We start from the raw sequence: 18,544 nt of genomic DNA, 5'->3' as shown, positions 1-18,544 counted from the left end.
CACAATGCAAGAAGTTGTGGATATAAAAAGCTTATGTAGGTTTTAAAGGTCATTAGACAAATTAATAGCAAAAAGAGCATTGGAGACTGTTAAATGCAGAAGATGCTTACCTTGGCCAGCAGATACCTGTGCTCCCAAATCTTTAAAGCTAGAAGAGTGTTTCTGTCAAGTACTGCTGTTTGTGTCTGGAAAAACTTGGCATAGCAGTTGTCTTAAACTTGCTATGAAGGCTCTGAAATTAAGGCATTTCTCTGTTTGCTTTTGTTGTACTGATTCTCAGTTTGTTTGCAACCTTCATTCCATTTCTTTTGCGAGCCTGGACAACTGAAATTCTTGAAATGGTAAAGTTGGTGATCTTGCTGTTTGTTAGCCCAGTTCTCATTGACTTTTTTCTATTGTAGGAATTGTTCTAACAAGAGCTGGCTACTACACCATCCCGTCTATGGAGGAGCTTGCTAGATTTACCAACGACAGGAATGAATGTATTGTGACTGACTTCACCATAGGCCGTAAAGGTAAGCACACACAGCTTTTCTAGTTACTTAAAGTTGAACTAGTGAGGTTTTTTTTAAAGCTATGGAACCTGAATCTGAATTCCGTACCTTCAGCTTTATTATAAGCAGTGCTCCTGCATTGTGAACAGCTTACACCAAAGACTAGAAATCTTTCAGGTTGGTAGTGCTAACAACCCGTGTTATGGGATGATTTGAAAAAAGTGAATGTGAAAATGAAAAAAGCACCTGCAGCAAACTTGATGGAGCAGGCTGCATGTCGCATCACTGTTTCCATTTCAGTAAGCTCAAATGTAGGCAGTAACTGAGCTGTAGTGAAGAGCCTTCAGCCTGAACTATGTTCCTTATTGCTTTTATTTAAAAATAAAATCATAACGTATGGTATTTTTAGAACACTTTTCTAAATGTGCTATAAAGCCAAGGGTATGCTTGGTACTTGTGTGGGCAGTATCGATACAAAAAGCTTTCTGTGCAAGTGTTGACTTAAAAAAGTTGCTAACATCTTCAGCATTTTCACACTGGGAAGTGGAGGCACTTGTACTCTGTTCTGGAGACATAGCAAAGGTAGGTGGTAAGCTGGGGAAAGGAGGAGTACGGCAGGAACTTAGGCTGTCTGTCATAAGATTATTTTCATGAGCAAAGAGTGATGTTTGGTCACCTTTTGTTCTGCTTTACAGGTTATGGATCAATTTACTTTGAAGGAGAAGTAAATCTAACTAACTTAAATCTGGATGACATTGTACATATCCGTAGGAAAGAAGTGATTGTTTACCCTGACGATGAAAGAAAACCACCTATTGGCGAAGGTTTAAATAGGTAATTTTTTTTACAAATGTACTTAATAGCGAGTAAGGATGTTTTTGTAACGTTGACAGCATACTGTGTTTGCAGGCAGCTACCAAGGAATCTAAATCTGAAGTGCGCACTCAGGTTGCAGTATTGTACAGTTGCTAGACATCTTAAAGTTTCTCAACCCAAAGCCTGGTTTAAAAGCTGTTTTGAGTCAACATGGTCAATTTTCATCTCCTGTGTGTACCTTAATAGCTTTGCATCACTACCTTGTAGTCTCTCATGCACTTTTCCATCTTTAACAGACGAGCTGAAGTTACATTAGATGGAGTTTGGCCTACAGATAAAACATCTCGTTGCTTGATAAAAAGCCCTGAGCGACTTGCAGAGATGAATTATGAAGGTAGACTGGAGTCTGTATCTCGGAAGCAGGGCGCTCGATTCAAGGAATACCGCCCGGAGACTGGATCTTGGGTGTTTAAGGTAATGTTTTTGTTTTCCCGACCAAACCAGTAAAAACTTCTCTGAAGAGCTGGAGGCTTTCAGTGGAAGCACTTTACTTTGTGGGTGACGCAGCACTGGTGCAGGTACCCAGAGGGGTGGAGGAGTCTCCAGCGTTGGAGATATTTGAAAGTTGCCTGGATGTGGCGCTGGATGGGCGGCTCTGGGTAGCCCTGCTGGAGCAAGGGGTTGGGCCGGGTCACCTCCGCTGGTCCCTTCCAACCTCACCCATTCTGCGATCCCCTGAAGGCAGGTGTACAGCAAGTGTTCTGTACAGAAGCTGGATTTGTTCCAGCTGTCACAACTGCTCTGTAAAGCTGACAGTTACGCCAGCTCATTGTTCGGGCCTTTTGGAAGTAAGTGTCTGAAATCTTGTTTCTGAGGTGAGACACGCTTGTTCTTCTCATTACGCAGGTGGCACACTTTTCCAAGTACGGCTTGCAAGATTCAGACGAGGAAGAGGAAGAGCATCCTTTAAAAGTGGACACAAAGAAGTTAAAAACCACGCCTGTGCCACCTCCAGGGCATCTGCCACCTCAGCAAATGACCCTAAATGGCAAGCCCACGCCTCCATCTCAGGTAGAAGGAGGACAATGACTAAACGGGAATTCAGAAAATATTTGAAGAATAGCTGGCCCCTGGGGAGGGGTTGCTGATGTTACAGTTAGCCTGGAAAGCAAACAGCAAAACCATACACGAACTTGCACAAACTCTTCTGACCTCTTTGAGTGTTTGTGTGTTTTTTTGTTAAGATACTTGACAATCCCTTCTGAGGATGGGGGGGGGTGGGAAGGTGTTAAACTCTTGTTTCTTGTTTAGATTCTGGTCTAGATTTAATCTGGCATAGTTGCCACCTATGGAAGAACAACTTGTTTTTGTGAATATTGATTATATTCTATATAATTATAATGCCTTGTGATGCCTGCATTGAGAATGACATTGTGCATTAATTTGACTTGACCGTCATTTAGTATGCAAGACTGTATGCTTTATATTTTAAGAACGTGCTCTATTTTTATTAAAAGCTACTTTTTAAGGCTGGTTATACCCTGGAGTTTGAAGTGTATTGGAATTGGATAGGATTGCTTCTAAATTTTTGTGATGTATATTCAGTGGTATGCCTGTGTGCCTTACCTAGGGAAGGTAACATTTTATCCAGTTCGTTGGTAACCCCTTATGGTCTAGTGTTACCTTCATTCAAACCAAGATCTCCTGGGTTTAAAGGTTAGACTAATTAGACTGATACTCTTACACTTTCCAAATATAGCTAGTATGGATATTGTCAAGCTAAACTAGAATCTGCTTCATGGTGGATGAAAAACAGCTTCTTTGGAAGGCATCCTGGCATTGATGGGACAGGATGTGCTCTTTATGCGAGGTGGCAATGGCAAATGTTTCTGAACTACCTGTAGGGTTTTTTGTTGGTTTTTTTGAAGTAACTTGTCATAAAACAGCATGCAAGTGCAGAGAGCAGGAGACTCTGAAACTAGGCTCTTGGTTACCTAGCTGGGGGAAAAATAAACCCTAGCAGTTAGGATATGCAGGAAGGCTGAGCAGAAAGGTGTCTAGCAGCTGGGGAGGACTTCTGCTCAGGCACAGCAACAGGCTTTGTTTTTACCCTTCAGTAATCTGTGACAGCAGTGAAAGGAGATCTCCACGCTTGCAGCTCACTGAGGCATAGATCATGTGCCAAGGTGCTGCTTGGCACGCGGCCCGTGTTCCTGACCCCTTTAGATCATGGGGAGCAAAGGAGGAGAGGTTTTTTTCTGTACCTCTGAAGTCAAAGGAGGAAGAACAGCATGAGTCAAATAGCTTGAACACCCATTTTTCTGTACTGGGTCTTGTCCTTTTGAAACCATTTGAGCAGCATCTCTGCAATTGCCAATGGCTTTGGGTAGCTTAGAGCCCTTGGGTACAAGGGTCTACTCACTGCTTCATGAGAAACAGAAAACCATACTTCATCACTGCTTGCACAAAAGAATAATTTTGTTACTTTTGTGGTAGGAATTCTCATTAAACCAACCTGGAATTGCTTTTAATGTTATATAGTCTGCGGTCTAATCTCAACCTCTGCTGCAAAGGCTTATGTGTTTCTGCAACACCGCCTTAGGTTTCCATGCGGGTTGCAGGGGTCTGGACATACAGGTCTGTTGGCAGCAGTTAACGTAAGTGCTTTTCAGTAAAGCCAGCACTGGTGCACTTCAGGAATCCCTGTGGCAGAGTCCTGATCACCTTATGAACAGGAGGCCAGCAACAGCACAGTCCATTTGTTGAGCAGAGCATACTTTTGTAGTGACAAATTAAGTGAACTGTCACCTTTTGTGGGTCCAGAAGAATCCGGAAGTAGTTAACAGCTGCTGCATTGTCACACCTGGCTCACTGGATAATTAAAACCTGCTAGTTCATCCTGCTCTTGCAAATACTTAAGGAATCTACTTTACATTTTATTTAAGAGATGAACACAGGGTTGTCTAGCAGACTTGCCTCTGTGTGACACCTTTTAGTCTTCCTATTTGTTTCTTATTCGTGTTAATTAGGACCAGAGCTGATGTTTTAAGCAGTCAAAAATACTTGGGAGTATGTGTGATTTATTCAGACCTGTCGTGTAGATTCAAGAATACTTAGCAAAAACTTATCTTGGTTGTTAATTAACCTCTTTGACTTGTATACCATTAGCGAAGGTTTTTGTTTGTGAAAATAAGAAGAACATCTAGGTCAGTTCCCCAAACCTCTGAGGAACTGCATAGCATGTCTTGAAAACTCGGCAGATTCTTGGTGTGTAGAGCATCTGAAAATAATATTCTCTAGTCTGTGGGAAGCTTTTAGGAATTAGTTTTGGGGGTTTCTTCCTTCACTAACTTGAATATTCATGATTTTGTTAATGTTGCAAGGCCCACAGGAAACAGCTACACCAGGGGCCTTGCTGCATTAAAGCACAATGAAGGGAGTAGTGAAACTTCTGTTTATAACCATGTTTTGACTTGTAAATCTGTTCTGCATGCTGCAGGCATACTCAAATACCACTCACTAATGCTGCTTCTGTGTCTGCCATCGAGTTCTATCTTTACAGACCCCCTAGTCTGACTTTACCTGCCTCATCTGATAACCGTCGTCATTCTTACTAGCTGTTCTTAATGAGCTAAGTAGCAGTCCATTTGAATATGCTCTTAGATTCCTTAGCATGGTTTCCTTGCTCATATATATGCATTGCTTCCACCGCTCTGTACGTGGCTGCATCTGGAGCCCGTGTAAGCTGTACACATGGATCTTCCTCAGGGCGCTCCTCAGCAAGGGACAGGGAGGGTTAGGCTGAAGCAAAGGCAGCGTGCAGGAGGTCGGTCACCCAGCTAGAGCTAGCTAGAGCCTGGAAGGCAGTTATCGTGGTGCAGGTGCTTCTTTCAGCCCGACCTGTTGGCTGCACAGTCCCAGCACCGAATGGCATCCTCCAGGGGGTTTGTGCTATCGAACAGTTCCTTGTAGCAAAGCTGAAGAGCAGTTGAAGTGCTCGTAGCACTGTTGTGTTCCACACCTGGTAGAGGAGGGGCTCAGCGGATCGCTGCGATACGCTGCCAGCAGACCTGGCTGTCACCACAGCAAGCGAGCTGTGCGCACTGCTTCCAGCTAGAGCTGAGGGCAGTGCTCAAGGTTCATTTCTGATGTCTGCTTATCAGTCGGACGGGATGAACTTCTCCTGGCCCTGCCTGCACTTTGAGGCTGAGTTCTCATAAGCAATGGGAGATGCGTAGAGGTCACTTCAGGCTCATCGCGAAGATGATGCCATGCAATTGCCTTCAGTAAAATCACAAAATGAATTCGTCCTCCTGCCTTGGACTAGGCGCAGACAAGAGAAACTTAGCTGCAGACTGAAAGAAAACTACTGTATTTAACTTCTGAACTGCTGATGAACAGCAGCATACTATTAGGAAAAAAAAAGAAAACAACTTTCACAATTTTCCAGTCCAGTAACAGTTCTGTCCTGGTTTAAAATAAAAGTAAATATACATGCACACAAACACACTCCATGACCCAGTATTATGTGATCATGAAGGAGACTGTGTATATCTAAAACTTCTGTGAAGGTTTTTGGTGGAATATAAACTCAATATTGTACAATGTCACAGTTGGGGAAACACAGCAGTGTTACAGAACTCACCTGTTCCTCGTCAGCTACCACTGGTTCCACAAATTAATGCAGAGAATCACTGTTTTTAAACTGGCTGCTCAGTCATCTAAAATGTCCCAAGTTAAACTCGGGCCCAGAAAACTTTTCTTCATGTGATATCATTGTGAGAGAGAGGGGAAGGAAGGCAGGATGCACAAGCCCCATTCCGTTTTTTGGTCATTTCATTCTGTTTTTTGGTCACGTGAAAATGGAAAGCTGAAGAGCAGTTTCTTACACTGAATACCAGAAAATGGTAAACTTCAGAAGGACACAACTAAACTGTGACTTCTTCACTTTAAACTTCTTCACTTTAACTTACACTGTTACAACTGTGAAGAAAATGGGAACAGGTTATATATTCCTCCCTAAACTTAATTTGGAGTTTTGACACAAGCAAGGGAGTACTCCGCTTCATTTGCAGGTGATTGTTGAAGCTATTAAGTGCTCTTTCTCAGCAAACTGTTGAAATCTGTTGTTGTCTGACGTGGCCTCTGCATGTGTCTGCAGACCCCAGAAGTGGAGCAGCTGGGCAGGGTTGTGGAGCTGGACAGTGACATGGCAGACATCACCCAGGAGCTTCCCCAGGAGTCCGTTCTGGAAGATAACATGATGGAAGAGCAGGAGGCAGTGCCTGCTTCAACCCATATTGCATCAACACTGGGTATTAACCCCCACGTCTTACAGGTGAGTGTCTTGTACTCCCCCCAAAGCAGAGAGGACTTTGTAGTATACGTCAGTAACTTCTCAGTTTGCCCCCCAAGGCTAGTTATATACCAGCCTGTAATAAACTGTGCGCTGCATCTGTAGTGTGATAGCATCTTGCATGCTAGGCTTCTGTGTCTGGGGGACATGTTTATAGATACAAAAAGTTGAAAGCCGACATGCAAAGCATCTGAAGGCTAGAATTCAGATTTCAAAGTTCTGAAGTGATAAGCTACTATCTAGCTAGGATTGCCTCAAGCCTAGTTTGAAGAAAAGAAGGTAAAAGGATAGCTGTTCTTGATTTGGTGTTTTGTTTTTTTTTTTGTTTTTTTTTTTTATTTTGTTGTGGTGGTTTTGGTTTTGGATGAGAGGATAATACCTTGAACGCTTCTGGGCTTCTACTTTTTTTTTAATTTGTAAGGAAGAAATAGTCTTGGGCTTCTCAACTATTACTTAAGCTGAAATAGAAGTAAACAGAGCTAAGATCTGAGAAAACATTATCAGAAGTCTTCGTGCCCATCCGACCAAGTACTGTGAGAGTGGCTTAACTAGTCATTTGTAAATGTTTATCATCAACTGGCAACTTGCTTCCATTTCTCCTCAACTGTGTGCTTTTACTTAAAACACTTGTGGCATGAGTATACTGGTTGTATGCGATGTGCAGAAGTTACCTTTATTGGGAAAGGAGCTGATGAGATGTTAATAGAAGGATTGCTAACATGCAGGCTTGACTTTTCACCTTCTTAGATTATGAAAGCTTCCTTGCTTGCTGATGAAGATGACCTAGATTTGATCCTGGATCATTATCCTGGGAAGCAACCTATAAAAATGGATACTTCTCAAGAGATCTGTTCTCCAAGGCTCCCTATTTCAAAAGCACAAGGACAGAAAAGATGCTCAGGTATTGTGGGAAACCACATGCTGCATGAAGAACGAGTGTAATTCTAACATTAATAGGCCAAGTCCTATCACTGGCTGAATACCTGGCAGAACAGTTGTGTGCAGTGGTGGGTTAGCTGTGGCCAGCAGCAAGATGCCCACCCAGATGCTCTCTTGCTCCTGTTCCTCAACAGGATGGGGGAGAAAACTGAATGGAAAAAGCTCACGAGTTGAGATCAAGACAGGAAAATTGCTTATCAGTTACTGTTGCAGGCATAACAGGCTTTTTTGACTTGAGTAAAACTACTTTATTGCCAGATAAAATAGATTTGGGTAGTGAGGGGGAAAACAAATAATGAAGTGCTTTCTTAAACATCATCCCCTGCCCTTTCCCAGTCCCTGAATTGAATGGGCAGACCTGAAATGCACCTGTGGGTATGGGTCCAGCCCTGTTCCTTTTAGTAGGAACCAATGTGTTCTTTTTCTGAGGTGTTCCTGTTCTCATGGTCTAACTATAACAATATTGGTTAAATTAGCGTTTTCTTTGAAAATCCCAGATTTTGTGGTGGGACTTATGTATGTACTGTTTTTGGTGTGCTGCCGTGTACTTTAGCTTGGATAACACAAGTTAGGCTGTGTGCAGTGGGTTTCCTGGTTCTCAATGCTGCAAGTAATTATGCTTAGCTGTGCGTTACCATCACAAATCACGGTGAATGTTTTCACTGGCTGGTTACGAAGTATTGAAATACCTTTAAAATACCAGAAATGTGCAGCTGAAGAGTGAGCATCCTTTCAGTTAAATATTCCTCCCTCTTCTTCCTTCTAGTTGGTGGGCTGCTGCAATCAAAATTTGCTAATGTAATTTTCCAATCTGCTGGCGCTGCTGTGCAAGACTTCAAGGGCCTGAGGACTTCAAGCAGTTCCCCCTCTGCTGCCCTTTGGTCGGCAGCTTCTCCGCTAGCATCTGCGTTCGCCGTTCCTCCATCGGTCCCAGAGGTACAGGTGAAAACAGTGGGTGTCCGCAGACAGCAGGGGCTAGTACCTCTGGGTAAGTCCATCACCCACAGAAAGGGGAAGCTGCTGATGGACATGGCGCTCTTCATGGGGCGCTCGTTTCGTGTTGGCTGGGGACCCAACTGGACACTCGTCAATTGTGGAGATCAGTTAAGTAGATCAAGCGAAATGGAAGATACTCAGTGTGAGTCTGTGGAATATGGATTCCTGCCTGCTCCAGTTGCTCCCAAATTGTAAGTAGTATTTTCCTTCGGGGTGGTTCTTCCATACTCTCTTAATGTTAGAAATAGTCCTGATTTTAAGTCAGCATCTTCCTGAAATTCAGTGTAATACTCTTCCTGATATATAGAATGGGTGCAAGATGGAAGATCATGTTGGCCAGGGGGATCTTTTATGTTACTGCTTCAAAAAAATTTGTTTTAAAAAACTGAAATATTGTAATAAAGAGTAGTTATTTTTTAACATACAAACAGCACTGTCATCCAATAAAGGTTTAAAGACAAAGTTCAAAACTGATGTCCAGGAAGTGTTCTGCTATTCAGGACTTCCAAAATGGCTTGTTCAGTTGAGGTTCTCCAGCATATCTGATTTGCTGACAGAATGAGGTGCTCTCACAAAACGCACTGAGTTGTGGTGAGGTGTGCTAATGCCTTCTGACTGCATTGAACTCAGTTCAGTGAGATTTATTTGCCAAAGTCTGGTTCTGAATCCCAGGCTGTGTAACCAGGTTCTCTGTATATAGCTGTTGACTTTGGATCATATGTCATGTTGTCATTACGTTAAAATTAGGACAAGCTGCATAATGCAACTGCTCCATGGTAGGAGTTGGCTCACAGGGAAAATAATTCAGAACATTGCTACCTGTGTTCCTTCTTTCTTCTCCAGGCTCTCAGAATCTTCCTTCAAGGTTCATGTGGAGAAAGTGAGCTTAGAGCAAAGGAAGATGGACAGAGACAAACAGTTGTATCTCATCCCTCTGGAGATACAGCTGAAACACAGCACTGTCCATATGGATGAGCAGTGTCCTCTTCTAGCACCCAATCCAGGAGTTTCTGTTATCCATGACTATGCTGACTGGGTTAGAAAGGCATCTGAGGATCCTGCTGTGACAGAAAGTGAGTGTTGAATAATTCTTTTCACAGTGATGGCAATAAATCTGGAGAACTGTCCAGTTCAGGTTAATTTCAAGTTACATCAGAGCAGTTGAATGTCAATAAAACAAAAACTGACTTTACCTCAGTGTTTTTTCTGAAAGCATAAACGTGTGTGTTTGCATTTGGGTGGCTAATTGACTTCCTGCATTGACTTGTAACGTGATATCTTATTAGATTATGCTAAAAACATTGTGACTCTTTTCTAAATATTCTTCTGGTTTTACTCCTTATGACTGGATAACTCTGTACTCACAGCCGTTGTGAAGCACTGGTGCTTGACATGGACGTTATGTGAAGCAATCTGGGGGAACTTGAAGGAGTTGGAAGCCATCCTGGAGGAACCCAGTGAATACAACCTAGCCCTGGAACGCAGGAGAGCCTTCTCTCGCTGGCTGTCACAGACTGCTGCGGGACGAATTGATGAGGAGGTCTCTCTGTCCCGACATGATAACCACGTAGAGGCCGTGTTCAGCTTCCTTACTGGGAGGAGAATTGGCGAGGCTTGCAGACTGGCACAGCAGTCAGGTAAGATGCTTGAGTCTTGCTTTTTCAGGGTTGAAGTGGGGAGGTAAAGATACAAAGAAAACTTAAACTTCGGGAGCTCCTAGTGAGTAACTAGTCACTCTGAATACTGAGTTTTCCATGTGAGATGTTGATTAAGGTAGAGTCTGGCTTATCTACTGCACACAGATTGGGTTGTGTTCATGGAGGCTTTCTTGTTGGTTCTCTTAGAGTTGGAAAGTGATGCTGTATTGCATTTGGAACTATTTTTTTCATAGCATATTCTCTGAATGTTCTTTATTTTTAATTGAGCTTGTGTTAAGCTAGTTGTGTGTGTTTAAAAAATGCATATTTTCAGACCTTAATATCTAGTTTCTTCTTGGTCTCTTATGTCAGCTCAAATCTCAAAACTTTTCCATTCATTTGGCCTTGTCTGGGAAGTCTGTCCTTCCTATTTCTTTGTCTTCCTCCCTTCCCGTTTTATTAGGTGTTTATGGAGTGGCTTAATTCACAAGGGACTAGATAATTGTGCAGCTGTAAGCTGAGCAAAGGGCTCAGAAACAAGCAGCTGTGGCACAGACGTGTCAGCAGTGTGCTGTTGTCTCCTGTTCCAGGTGACCACCGGCTTGCTCTGCTCCTCTCCCAGCTAGCAGGCAGCCAGCCCCTCCGCGACCTCCTCACCATGCAGCTGGTGGACTGGCACAGGCTGCAGACAGACTGCTTCATCCAGGAAGAGAGACTGCGCATCTTTGCACTGCTTGCAGGGAAACCCGTAAGTTCTGCTACACCGTTGTTCTGTCATTAACTTGACTTCCACGTCCCGACAGCAGTAAGTTCAGGTTGTAAGAGTCAACCCTGGCATGTGCTGTAGGAAAGAAGTACAAGGTGTTGACCTGCTGGGTTTTTTGCTTGTTTTACTAATGGCATCTCTTACTGTTGCGGTTTGCTCCCTTTTGGTCTAGTACGTACCAACCATTGTGTGGTAAGTTTGACTTAAGTTAGGAATTTATTTCTTTAGGTGTGGCAGCTCTCTGAGAGAATAAGTATCAACGTGTGCTCGCAGCTGGACTGGAAGCGTTGCATGGCCGTCCATCTCTGGTACCTGCTTCCTCCAACAGCTTCTATTTCCCAGGCCCTTGCCATGTACGAGTCAGCATTTCAGGTAGGTCAACATGCCTGGGTAAAAGGAGATTTCACTCGGTACCGCTGACTGTCCGGTGCTGCGCAGAGACTTCTGTGAGCAGTCAAGTAGTGCTGCTGAGGTGCTGAGTATGGATTTGTTACTTCGGTTGTCACAGCATCAGATTCCTTCACCCCTCTTGGTGATGAGTTTCTGCAGCAGTTCTCTTTGATAAGGATCTTCCTTTTCCCCTCTGTGTGATGGAAATAAACCCCTGGGGCTGGACGTGTTGGTAGTTCGAGTCACAGTCTTGAAGCTTAGGACCTGCTCTTTAGGTTGTTGCGTTAGTGACTTATTTCAAGCATACCTCCCACTTGTTTTCAGTGTTTCCTGCTGTTTGGCAGCTTGACAAAATTAGAACAGTGTGGAGCGACCACACTAGACCACTGGACTAGGTATAGCCAGTCAGTTTTCCCTATGAGGTGATAAATATACGGCTGCCTGCTAAAATAGTCATTGCCAAACCACCCGCCCTCTGTTACGCGTGTTGTCCCTGCAGCAAATGTGGAAGCTGTCCTACAGGCAGCGTGTGGCTGCATGTTACGCAACCTTTGTTTATTGCTGTACACTGGAAAGAACAAGTTTCGGTTTTACCATGGCTTGAACTTAAGATAATGCTACTAGGTTAGAATTCGGGGGTGGTTTCCAGTGCCCAGTAAAATGGCTCTTGCCAACTGTCTGCGTCCAGTGGTGCCACGTAGCTGTCAAAACTCTGCTTCAGAGAGAGAGAAGTCTTGCAGAGATGCACCGTCTTTCATTTGATCAAGGCTTATGTGGTTTTCCAGCTCTAAAACTGTTGAGGAATATGGGTGGTATGTGTGAGAACTGAGTGTCTCTCCACACAGTGGCTTTTAAAAGTGCAGTGTGAGATGCAGTTAAACCTCCAAAAGCACTTTGCATTTAGTTTTTTCTTCGTAGTGTTGTGTTAGTATGTAACTCCTATGTAGTCTTTAAGTGCAGGTGGACAAGGGTGCACCTTCTGCTCTGGAGCAGAAAGCCTGCTCATCAGTCTGCGGAGCTCTGTGGAATTCAGAATGTGTTGTGTTCAAAGTATTGTCTTTAAACTTTTTGTTTAGAACACACTAGAGTCTGAAAAATACGCCTGCTGCCCCCTGCCTCCTTACCTAGAAGGTTCTGGTTGTGGAATCGAAGACGACGATAATGCAGGAAGACCTCTGAGAGATGTCTGTTTCCATTTGTTAAAGCTCTACAGTGACAGGTATGTGGGTAAATGGTTCAAAACTATTCAGAAAAACCTTGTGAAGGCAGTGACTAATGGGGTTCCTAAACTAGCGATATGAAATCAACTCCAGTGTTCACTGAACCACTTTGAAATAGTCAAAAATCTGCCTTGAGCGTACAGAATCACAGAATGTGCTGCTGCTGTCACTGCTGGTGGAGTAGATGATTGAACTCAAGTTTAGGAACATGTTTGCATTTTTCTTACGTGCTTTCTGCAACTTTCTGCAATAATCTTGCCTTCATTGTAGTTGTCTTACTTGAAGGCGTTGAGAAATCTGCAGGAGGAGCATGTACAGAATAAAAGGTGGTGACAGTCTGGATGCAGACTCAAAGAGCAAAAGGATTTTAACAGTTGCTCTCATCTTTAAAAAAAAAAAAATAATAAATCCACACAACTTGCATAATAATTGGAGGTGGGGGAAGGAGAGGAACTAAATGGCATCAGTATTTCTGATTTTGTTTGGAGACAGTTAGCTATTTATGTTGCAAATATTTTTCTCTACAGGCACTATGACCTTGACCAGCTGCTGGATCCAAGAAGTATAACATCCGACCCTGTAGACTGTCGTCTCAGCTGGCACCTGTGGGAGGTGCTCAGAGCCCTGAACTACACCCACCTCGTGAAGCAGGGGCAGGGAGTGCTGAATGCTAGCTATGCTGCCCAGCTTGAAAGCGAAGGCCTTTGGGAATGGGCTGTTTTTGTACTGCTGCACGAGCCTGATACTCAGTGAGTGAAAGCTTTTCTTTATTATTTACAATGCCGAAAAAAGCCCATAAATTGTTCTGTTTTATAGACATGGCATGTATACCGTAATTACTATATCTTCTCTCATGATGTTGGAGCTGCAGGCTAGAGAACTCAGTGCCAACTGTAGAAAGTGTGCCAGATTACACAGTGGTGTGCATAATTCTGCTTAGTTACGTGTCTTGTCAGATGTTAAGTAGCATTGTGCTGTAACAACTATGACTCCTGCATTGTTCCGTAGAAACGGATCAGGATATCAAAATGAGTGGGATCTGCTTATCTTCTCTGGCTCAGGAAGCTTACTACATTCAGGAACTTTGCCTGAAAACATGATGAATGCAAAATACTGCATCTATTCTAATTGGAGCTGAACAGAAACAAGTGTGGTTTGAAGGGGAACCTTGTGAATCACAAAAATACATGTTTTGCTTCTATTGTGAAATATATAGTGAATGAAAAATTGTCTTAAACGTAAATAATAGCAAGAGACACCCTTCCCCAAATGAGGCTATTAGTGTTTACAGTTGCAATTAATACATTGCATCAGGTTCTTTTTTTCCAGCCGTAACTTCGAGTAAAGCTTGTATATTGCTTTTAGGGTCATGAATCATATTAAAATAGTCTTAAGCTACAACATTTACGATGTTGCAAAGCACTAGTGATGACCTCTTTCTTAGTGTTCAACGTGTGTTGAAGTAACAGAGTTGATCGTAGAACTTTTCTTAGTATCTAAAGTAAGACAGCTAAAGGCCTGGCGGGGCTGGCTCACCGCCTGTAATGCCTGTGCCTCTGCTGTAGCCCAAGTGCAATGGAGTCCGCTGCTGCTGCTTTCAGTCGTCAGTTACTTGTGTTGAGGCGCATCTTCTGGTGGTGGGACACGAAGGATTGCGTGTTGGAATGATGACCTGTTCTCTCTTCCCACCAGCATACGCGAAAAGGCAGTGCGAGAACTCTTAAATCGGCACTGCCTTCTGTCTGAGACACCCGAATCGTGGGCCAAGGAGACCTTCCTGACAAAAAGGCTCTGCGTCCCTGCCGAGTGGATTCATGAAGCAAAGGCTGTTCGAGCGAAGATGGAGGGTGACAAGCATAAAGAAGCCCTCTTCTTGTTCAAGGCTGGGCACTGGAACCAGTGTCACAAGCTTGTTGTCAGGCATTTAGCCTCAGGTGAGTCTATTCCTGTTCTTTTTCCATTCTGAACAGTACACACAAATAGAATTGGAAAGGAAGTCGTTGGGTTTTCGATAATGTGAAGCAGTAGGACTGTTTCTAGCAAGAGGGGCAGTACAGAGTGGCTGGCTGTTTCAAAATAGCTCTCGTTTGGTACCTGGCACAATGATTCATCACTGCAAACATGTGAGAAGAGTAGTGCTGAACCTCCTGCACGCTCACCTTCCTGTGCCAGAGGTGCCTCGGGGAACAAGGGCAGCAGTAGCATTCCTGGAGTGCTGATCCTATGGGTGTCCCTGTTCTAGGAAATGGAATGGCCTTGGGCTTGTCTTTTGTAGGTCATAAATCAGGTAAACACTTGTGGTTGTGGCTGATAGTCACGGAATTAGGAAACTGACAGTGCAGCAGACAGCTGTTTTCTTTAATGATCAATATCACTGACTTGATAAGAAACCCCGTTGCTCAGTTACTTACGTTTGCTCTCTTTAGATGCTATTATTAATGAGAACTACAAGTACCTAAAAGGATTCCTGGAAGACCTCTCCGCTCCCGAACGCAGCGTGCTCATCCAGGACTGGGAGGTGGCAGGGCTGGTCTATCTAGATTACATTCATGTTATTGAGATGGTTGATAGGATTCAACAGGTAACAAACTGAAACAGTTGTTTTCTTTCCTGCCTCTTTTCTTTGTTACCATTTGGAAGCTTATACAGAGTCTCGTTTTTAGAGAAACCTTTTCCTCAGTGTTCATTGCTAACTTAGTGTTTCTGTTACAGACACTAGCAGGCAGAATTTCATGCATCTGAAAATATAGAGAGAGATGGTGGTAATGTGAAAATAAGATGTGGTCTCTGCCCTGAAAACCTGCTGTTACGTGGCATGGCAGTGAGATAAGCGCAAGAGGAGGAACAAAGCTAGCAGTTAGCTAATTAACCGGGAGTCTGTGTGTCAGGCCCATTTAATTCAGTTCCAGACTTCTTGTTTCCCTGCTTAAGGCGTTGAATTCAAACGGGCTGTAACACGTTGTCTTCTGTCGGACAGATTCAGCTTGGAATGAACTCAGGCAGTGATTCTTGTAGAAGGCTTTGGATGCACTGAGGCTGACTGTCTACTCTTACGTGTGCTTTCAGCTGGATTGTTCCGCATACGAGCTGGAGCATTTGCATACCAAAGTGATGTCGCTGTGCAACAGGATAGAGCAGATACAGTGCCACAACGCCAAGGACCGGCTGGCTCAGTCAGGTACGGTACCACCAATATCGAGCACCCTGCTGGGAAAGCCAGTTTAAAACCTGATCCAGCTAGCACTGGCTGTCGCCCAGGCTGCCGGTGTCTGTTTCTTTGCCTGTGCAGAAAAGGAGGCCTGTAGCTGGTGAAGTGAGCTGTGTTTTGCTTTAATGGTTCCCGTACATGCAGCTACTGTTTCTTTGTAACAAACTGTCTTTGTTTCAGGCAGTTTTTGTTACCTGGCTAATTGGGCTTCCAGTGCCTCGTCTCTTAAAGCCGTCTCTGGTTAAGCAGTGAAGTGTCCTGTCCTTACTTAGTGTTACAGTGCCAGATAAAACGTGAGCTTACCTGCAGAAAAACATCTGCTCTGAAGAATAAGGCCAAATGTTGATTATGCTCAGGGAGGAAGTCTGTTTGGAGTTGAGATTCACTGCTGGAGCTGAGAAAAGACGAAGTCGTAGCAGGGCATAGGTTTACCAACCCAGCCAAATGCCTTTGCTCAAGAATTCTCTTGAGTTGTAGTTAAGTGCGTTCCTCAACAAGGTGTAAGCTCACAGGTGTTCGCATGCTAGCTCCCGTTGTGGAGTGTGGTATGGGGTGCGCATAAACACTGACCGTCCTGCTCTTTCCAGACATGGCCAAGCGCATCGCTAACCTGTTCAGGGTGGTCCTCAGCCTGCAGCGCACCCCAGAGCCCATCTCCGACTCCACCCCTGCTGTGCAGCGCGTCCCCCTTCGCCTGCTTGCTCCCCACATTGGACGGCTGCCGATGCCAGAGGACTATGCCTTGGAGGAGCTGCGTAGTCTCACCCAGTCTTACTTACGGGAGCTGACGGTAGTGACTCAGTGAGGACGAATCTCTTCACGGACAGACAGGTTTTTACCATTTGCTCACCCTTTCCCTGCTCTAAGGGTAAGCATTCCCTTGGCAGCAGCCTCCAGCCACACCGGTTTTTCCATAGAGGTATTAAAGTGGCTTTAGTACATGGGCTATGGCAGGAATTTTTGTAACCCGGGGGACCAGCGAGACCCCGTTGGGCCTTGCTGGCTGGCACCCTCAACTACATGACACTTTCCAAGAATTAATAAAATCCCTCTTGTAGAACCTGACTGCAGGTGAGGTTGTGCCTGTGGAGGGGGTACAGAGGGGGCTTCATCTCCTGGCAGATCCGTTTTACTCCTTGGTTGCGGCACAGAGGATGGTGAAGCAAGTTCTGGGACAGTTTGTCTTGGGCGTGCCCGCTGCGGCGGGACTGCGCCTGTTACTGCCGAGCCTTTGGTACCTGAACTGACCAAGGATAAGCTTTAACTGGGGCTTTATGTTAAACGTTTGCTCTGTGGGTGGGGGGTGGGAGAAGAAACTAACTTCAGAAGACTTGTCTTTGCCTGCGTTCTCTTGCTAAGTTGGAGACCTGCAAGTGTGGTGTTTCTCGTTTCTCCATCCTCCATCTCCAAAACCCAAGAAAGCTGCTTCTCTGCCTCAGAGGGGGAGCTGACACCTACGTGTGTGCCTTACGGTGTGCTCTGTGCTGTCCGCGCCTCTGAAGACAGACATCTGGGCCCCACATGCAGTGTGTTGTCACCATGCAGTAAAACACAGGAGCTTGTCCCAGTACCCGCCGTGCTTCAGGGCCCCAGGCCAGGCGCTTCTGATCGGAGGGGGCAAATTCTGCACAAGTTATGCCAAAAGGTCGGTCACGCGTGCCCACGGAGCAAGCAGCCCGGGAGCTCCGGGCTGCCTCTTCACAGCCACGCGTGAGGCAGGTGCCCGTGTAGACGAGCACCACAGCGCTCTGCCATGCACACCGGCGCGGTGCTTGCCGGAGCCAGGCTGCCCGAGGGGCACGGTGCCCGCGCAGCCCCTCCGACCGACGCGCGTAGCCGGGAGCCTGCTGTCATCTCTGTGCTTGCTGCGTAGCTGGGTTACATCGAGTGGAGCCGCCGTCAGCATAAGAACATCCCGCGAGCGAACAGCTGGCAATGTCAATTTGCTCTAGTGTGTACAGTCTTCACTGTTACTGTGTTTAGAAACCGACTATTTTTGGAAGAAAAAAAGCTGTCTATTGGTCTGCTCTGATTTCAGGGTTACCGCAGCACCGCCTCCTGCCACAGCTAGCCAGCCGCTGGTGGCAGTGGCCTCGAGCCTGCTCGGTGCTGCTTTGCATTGGCTCGTTGAAGGTCTTTATGCATGAGGATTATGTAAAGGTTTTTATTAAAAGTTATAAATAAAATGATCTAGATTATTTTCCTGTCTTTTTGAAAACAATAAATAAAATGTTTATAGTATTCCCACCGTTTTCTTTGCTTTTTAATAAGACTTCAGTTCCACAGGCGTGTGTCCTGTGGTTCGTCTCACCTGAGTGATTTGGGCTTGGTGGTGGGCAGGTGCCGGCTCTTTAGGAAGGTCGGATCCTTGGCTGGATTCTGAGAGACGGGAACGAGTGTGAGAGAAATCTCAATAATTTTCTCAGACAGGAACTTCTGTGAAGCTGTTTTATTTGCAATTGCAGTGGCGGGCGTCCTGCAAGCCGGAGTGCCCAGCAAAAACACATCCTAACCTTATACTCCCTGTTACCCAACACCTGATTTCTCCCGTTTCCTCACTGACTGAGTACTATGGGTTCACAACCCCCTTGACGCACTTCTATGCCATAGGTGTACAATTTTATTTCACCAACCGTTAATTTCTCCTTTCCCTTTTTTCCCCTTCTTTTCTCGTGACTAGAGGGCCTCTGATTTTAGTTTTTACTGATTTCGCACTGCTCAA

At 44.8% G+C, this 18,544-nt stretch overlaps 1 protein-coding gene across 5 annotated transcripts in view; it reads left to right on the top strand.

The window, feature by feature from the left end:
* NUP98 (nucleoporin 98 and 96 precursor) overlaps window positions 1-18,063 on the top strand; it is a 37,602-nt gene extending 19,539 nt beyond the window's left edge. For all 5 annotated transcript variants that reach the window (XM_066990116.1, XM_066990114.1, XM_066990115.1 and 2 more), the window contains 17 exons: window positions 402-515; window positions 1,190-1,328; window positions 1,607-1,784; window positions 2,217-2,381; window positions 6,472-6,648; window positions 7,414-7,567; window positions 8,372-8,792; window positions 9,445-9,674; window positions 9,969-10,238; window positions 10,829-10,986; window positions 11,233-11,376; window positions 12,471-12,613; window positions 13,142-13,363; window positions 14,307-14,548; window positions 15,041-15,195; window positions 15,681-15,792; window positions 16,410-18,063. In XM_066990116.1, coding sequence (XP_066846217.1) covers window positions 402-515; window positions 1,190-1,328; window positions 1,607-1,784; window positions 2,217-2,381; window positions 6,472-6,648; window positions 7,414-7,567; window positions 8,372-8,792; window positions 9,445-9,674; window positions 9,969-10,238; window positions 10,829-10,986; window positions 11,233-11,376; window positions 12,471-12,613; window positions 13,142-13,363; window positions 14,307-14,548; window positions 15,041-15,195; window positions 15,681-15,792; window positions 16,410-16,627 — 3,242 coding nt within the window. In that variant the 3' untranslated portion in view covers window positions 16,628-18,063. The remainder of the gene's footprint in view (window positions 1-401; window positions 516-1,189; window positions 1,329-1,606; window positions 1,785-2,216; window positions 2,382-6,471; window positions 6,649-7,413; window positions 7,568-8,371; window positions 8,793-9,444; window positions 9,675-9,968; window positions 10,239-10,828; window positions 10,987-11,232; window positions 11,377-12,470; window positions 12,614-13,141; window positions 13,364-14,306; window positions 14,549-15,040; window positions 15,196-15,680; window positions 15,793-16,409) is intronic.
* Window positions 18,064-18,544: the final 481 nt, after the last annotated feature.

Source organism: Anser cygnoides, chromosome 1 (assembly GCF_040182565.1).
Source record: "Anser cygnoides isolate HZ-2024a breed goose chromosome 1, Taihu_goose_T2T_genome, whole genome shotgun sequence".
Lineage (NCBI taxonomy): Eukaryota > Metazoa > Chordata > Aves > Anseriformes > Anatidae > Anser > Anser cygnoides.
The sequence above is the reverse complement of the archived record's forward strand: the minus strand, read 5'-3'. Positions and strand labels throughout refer to the sequence as shown.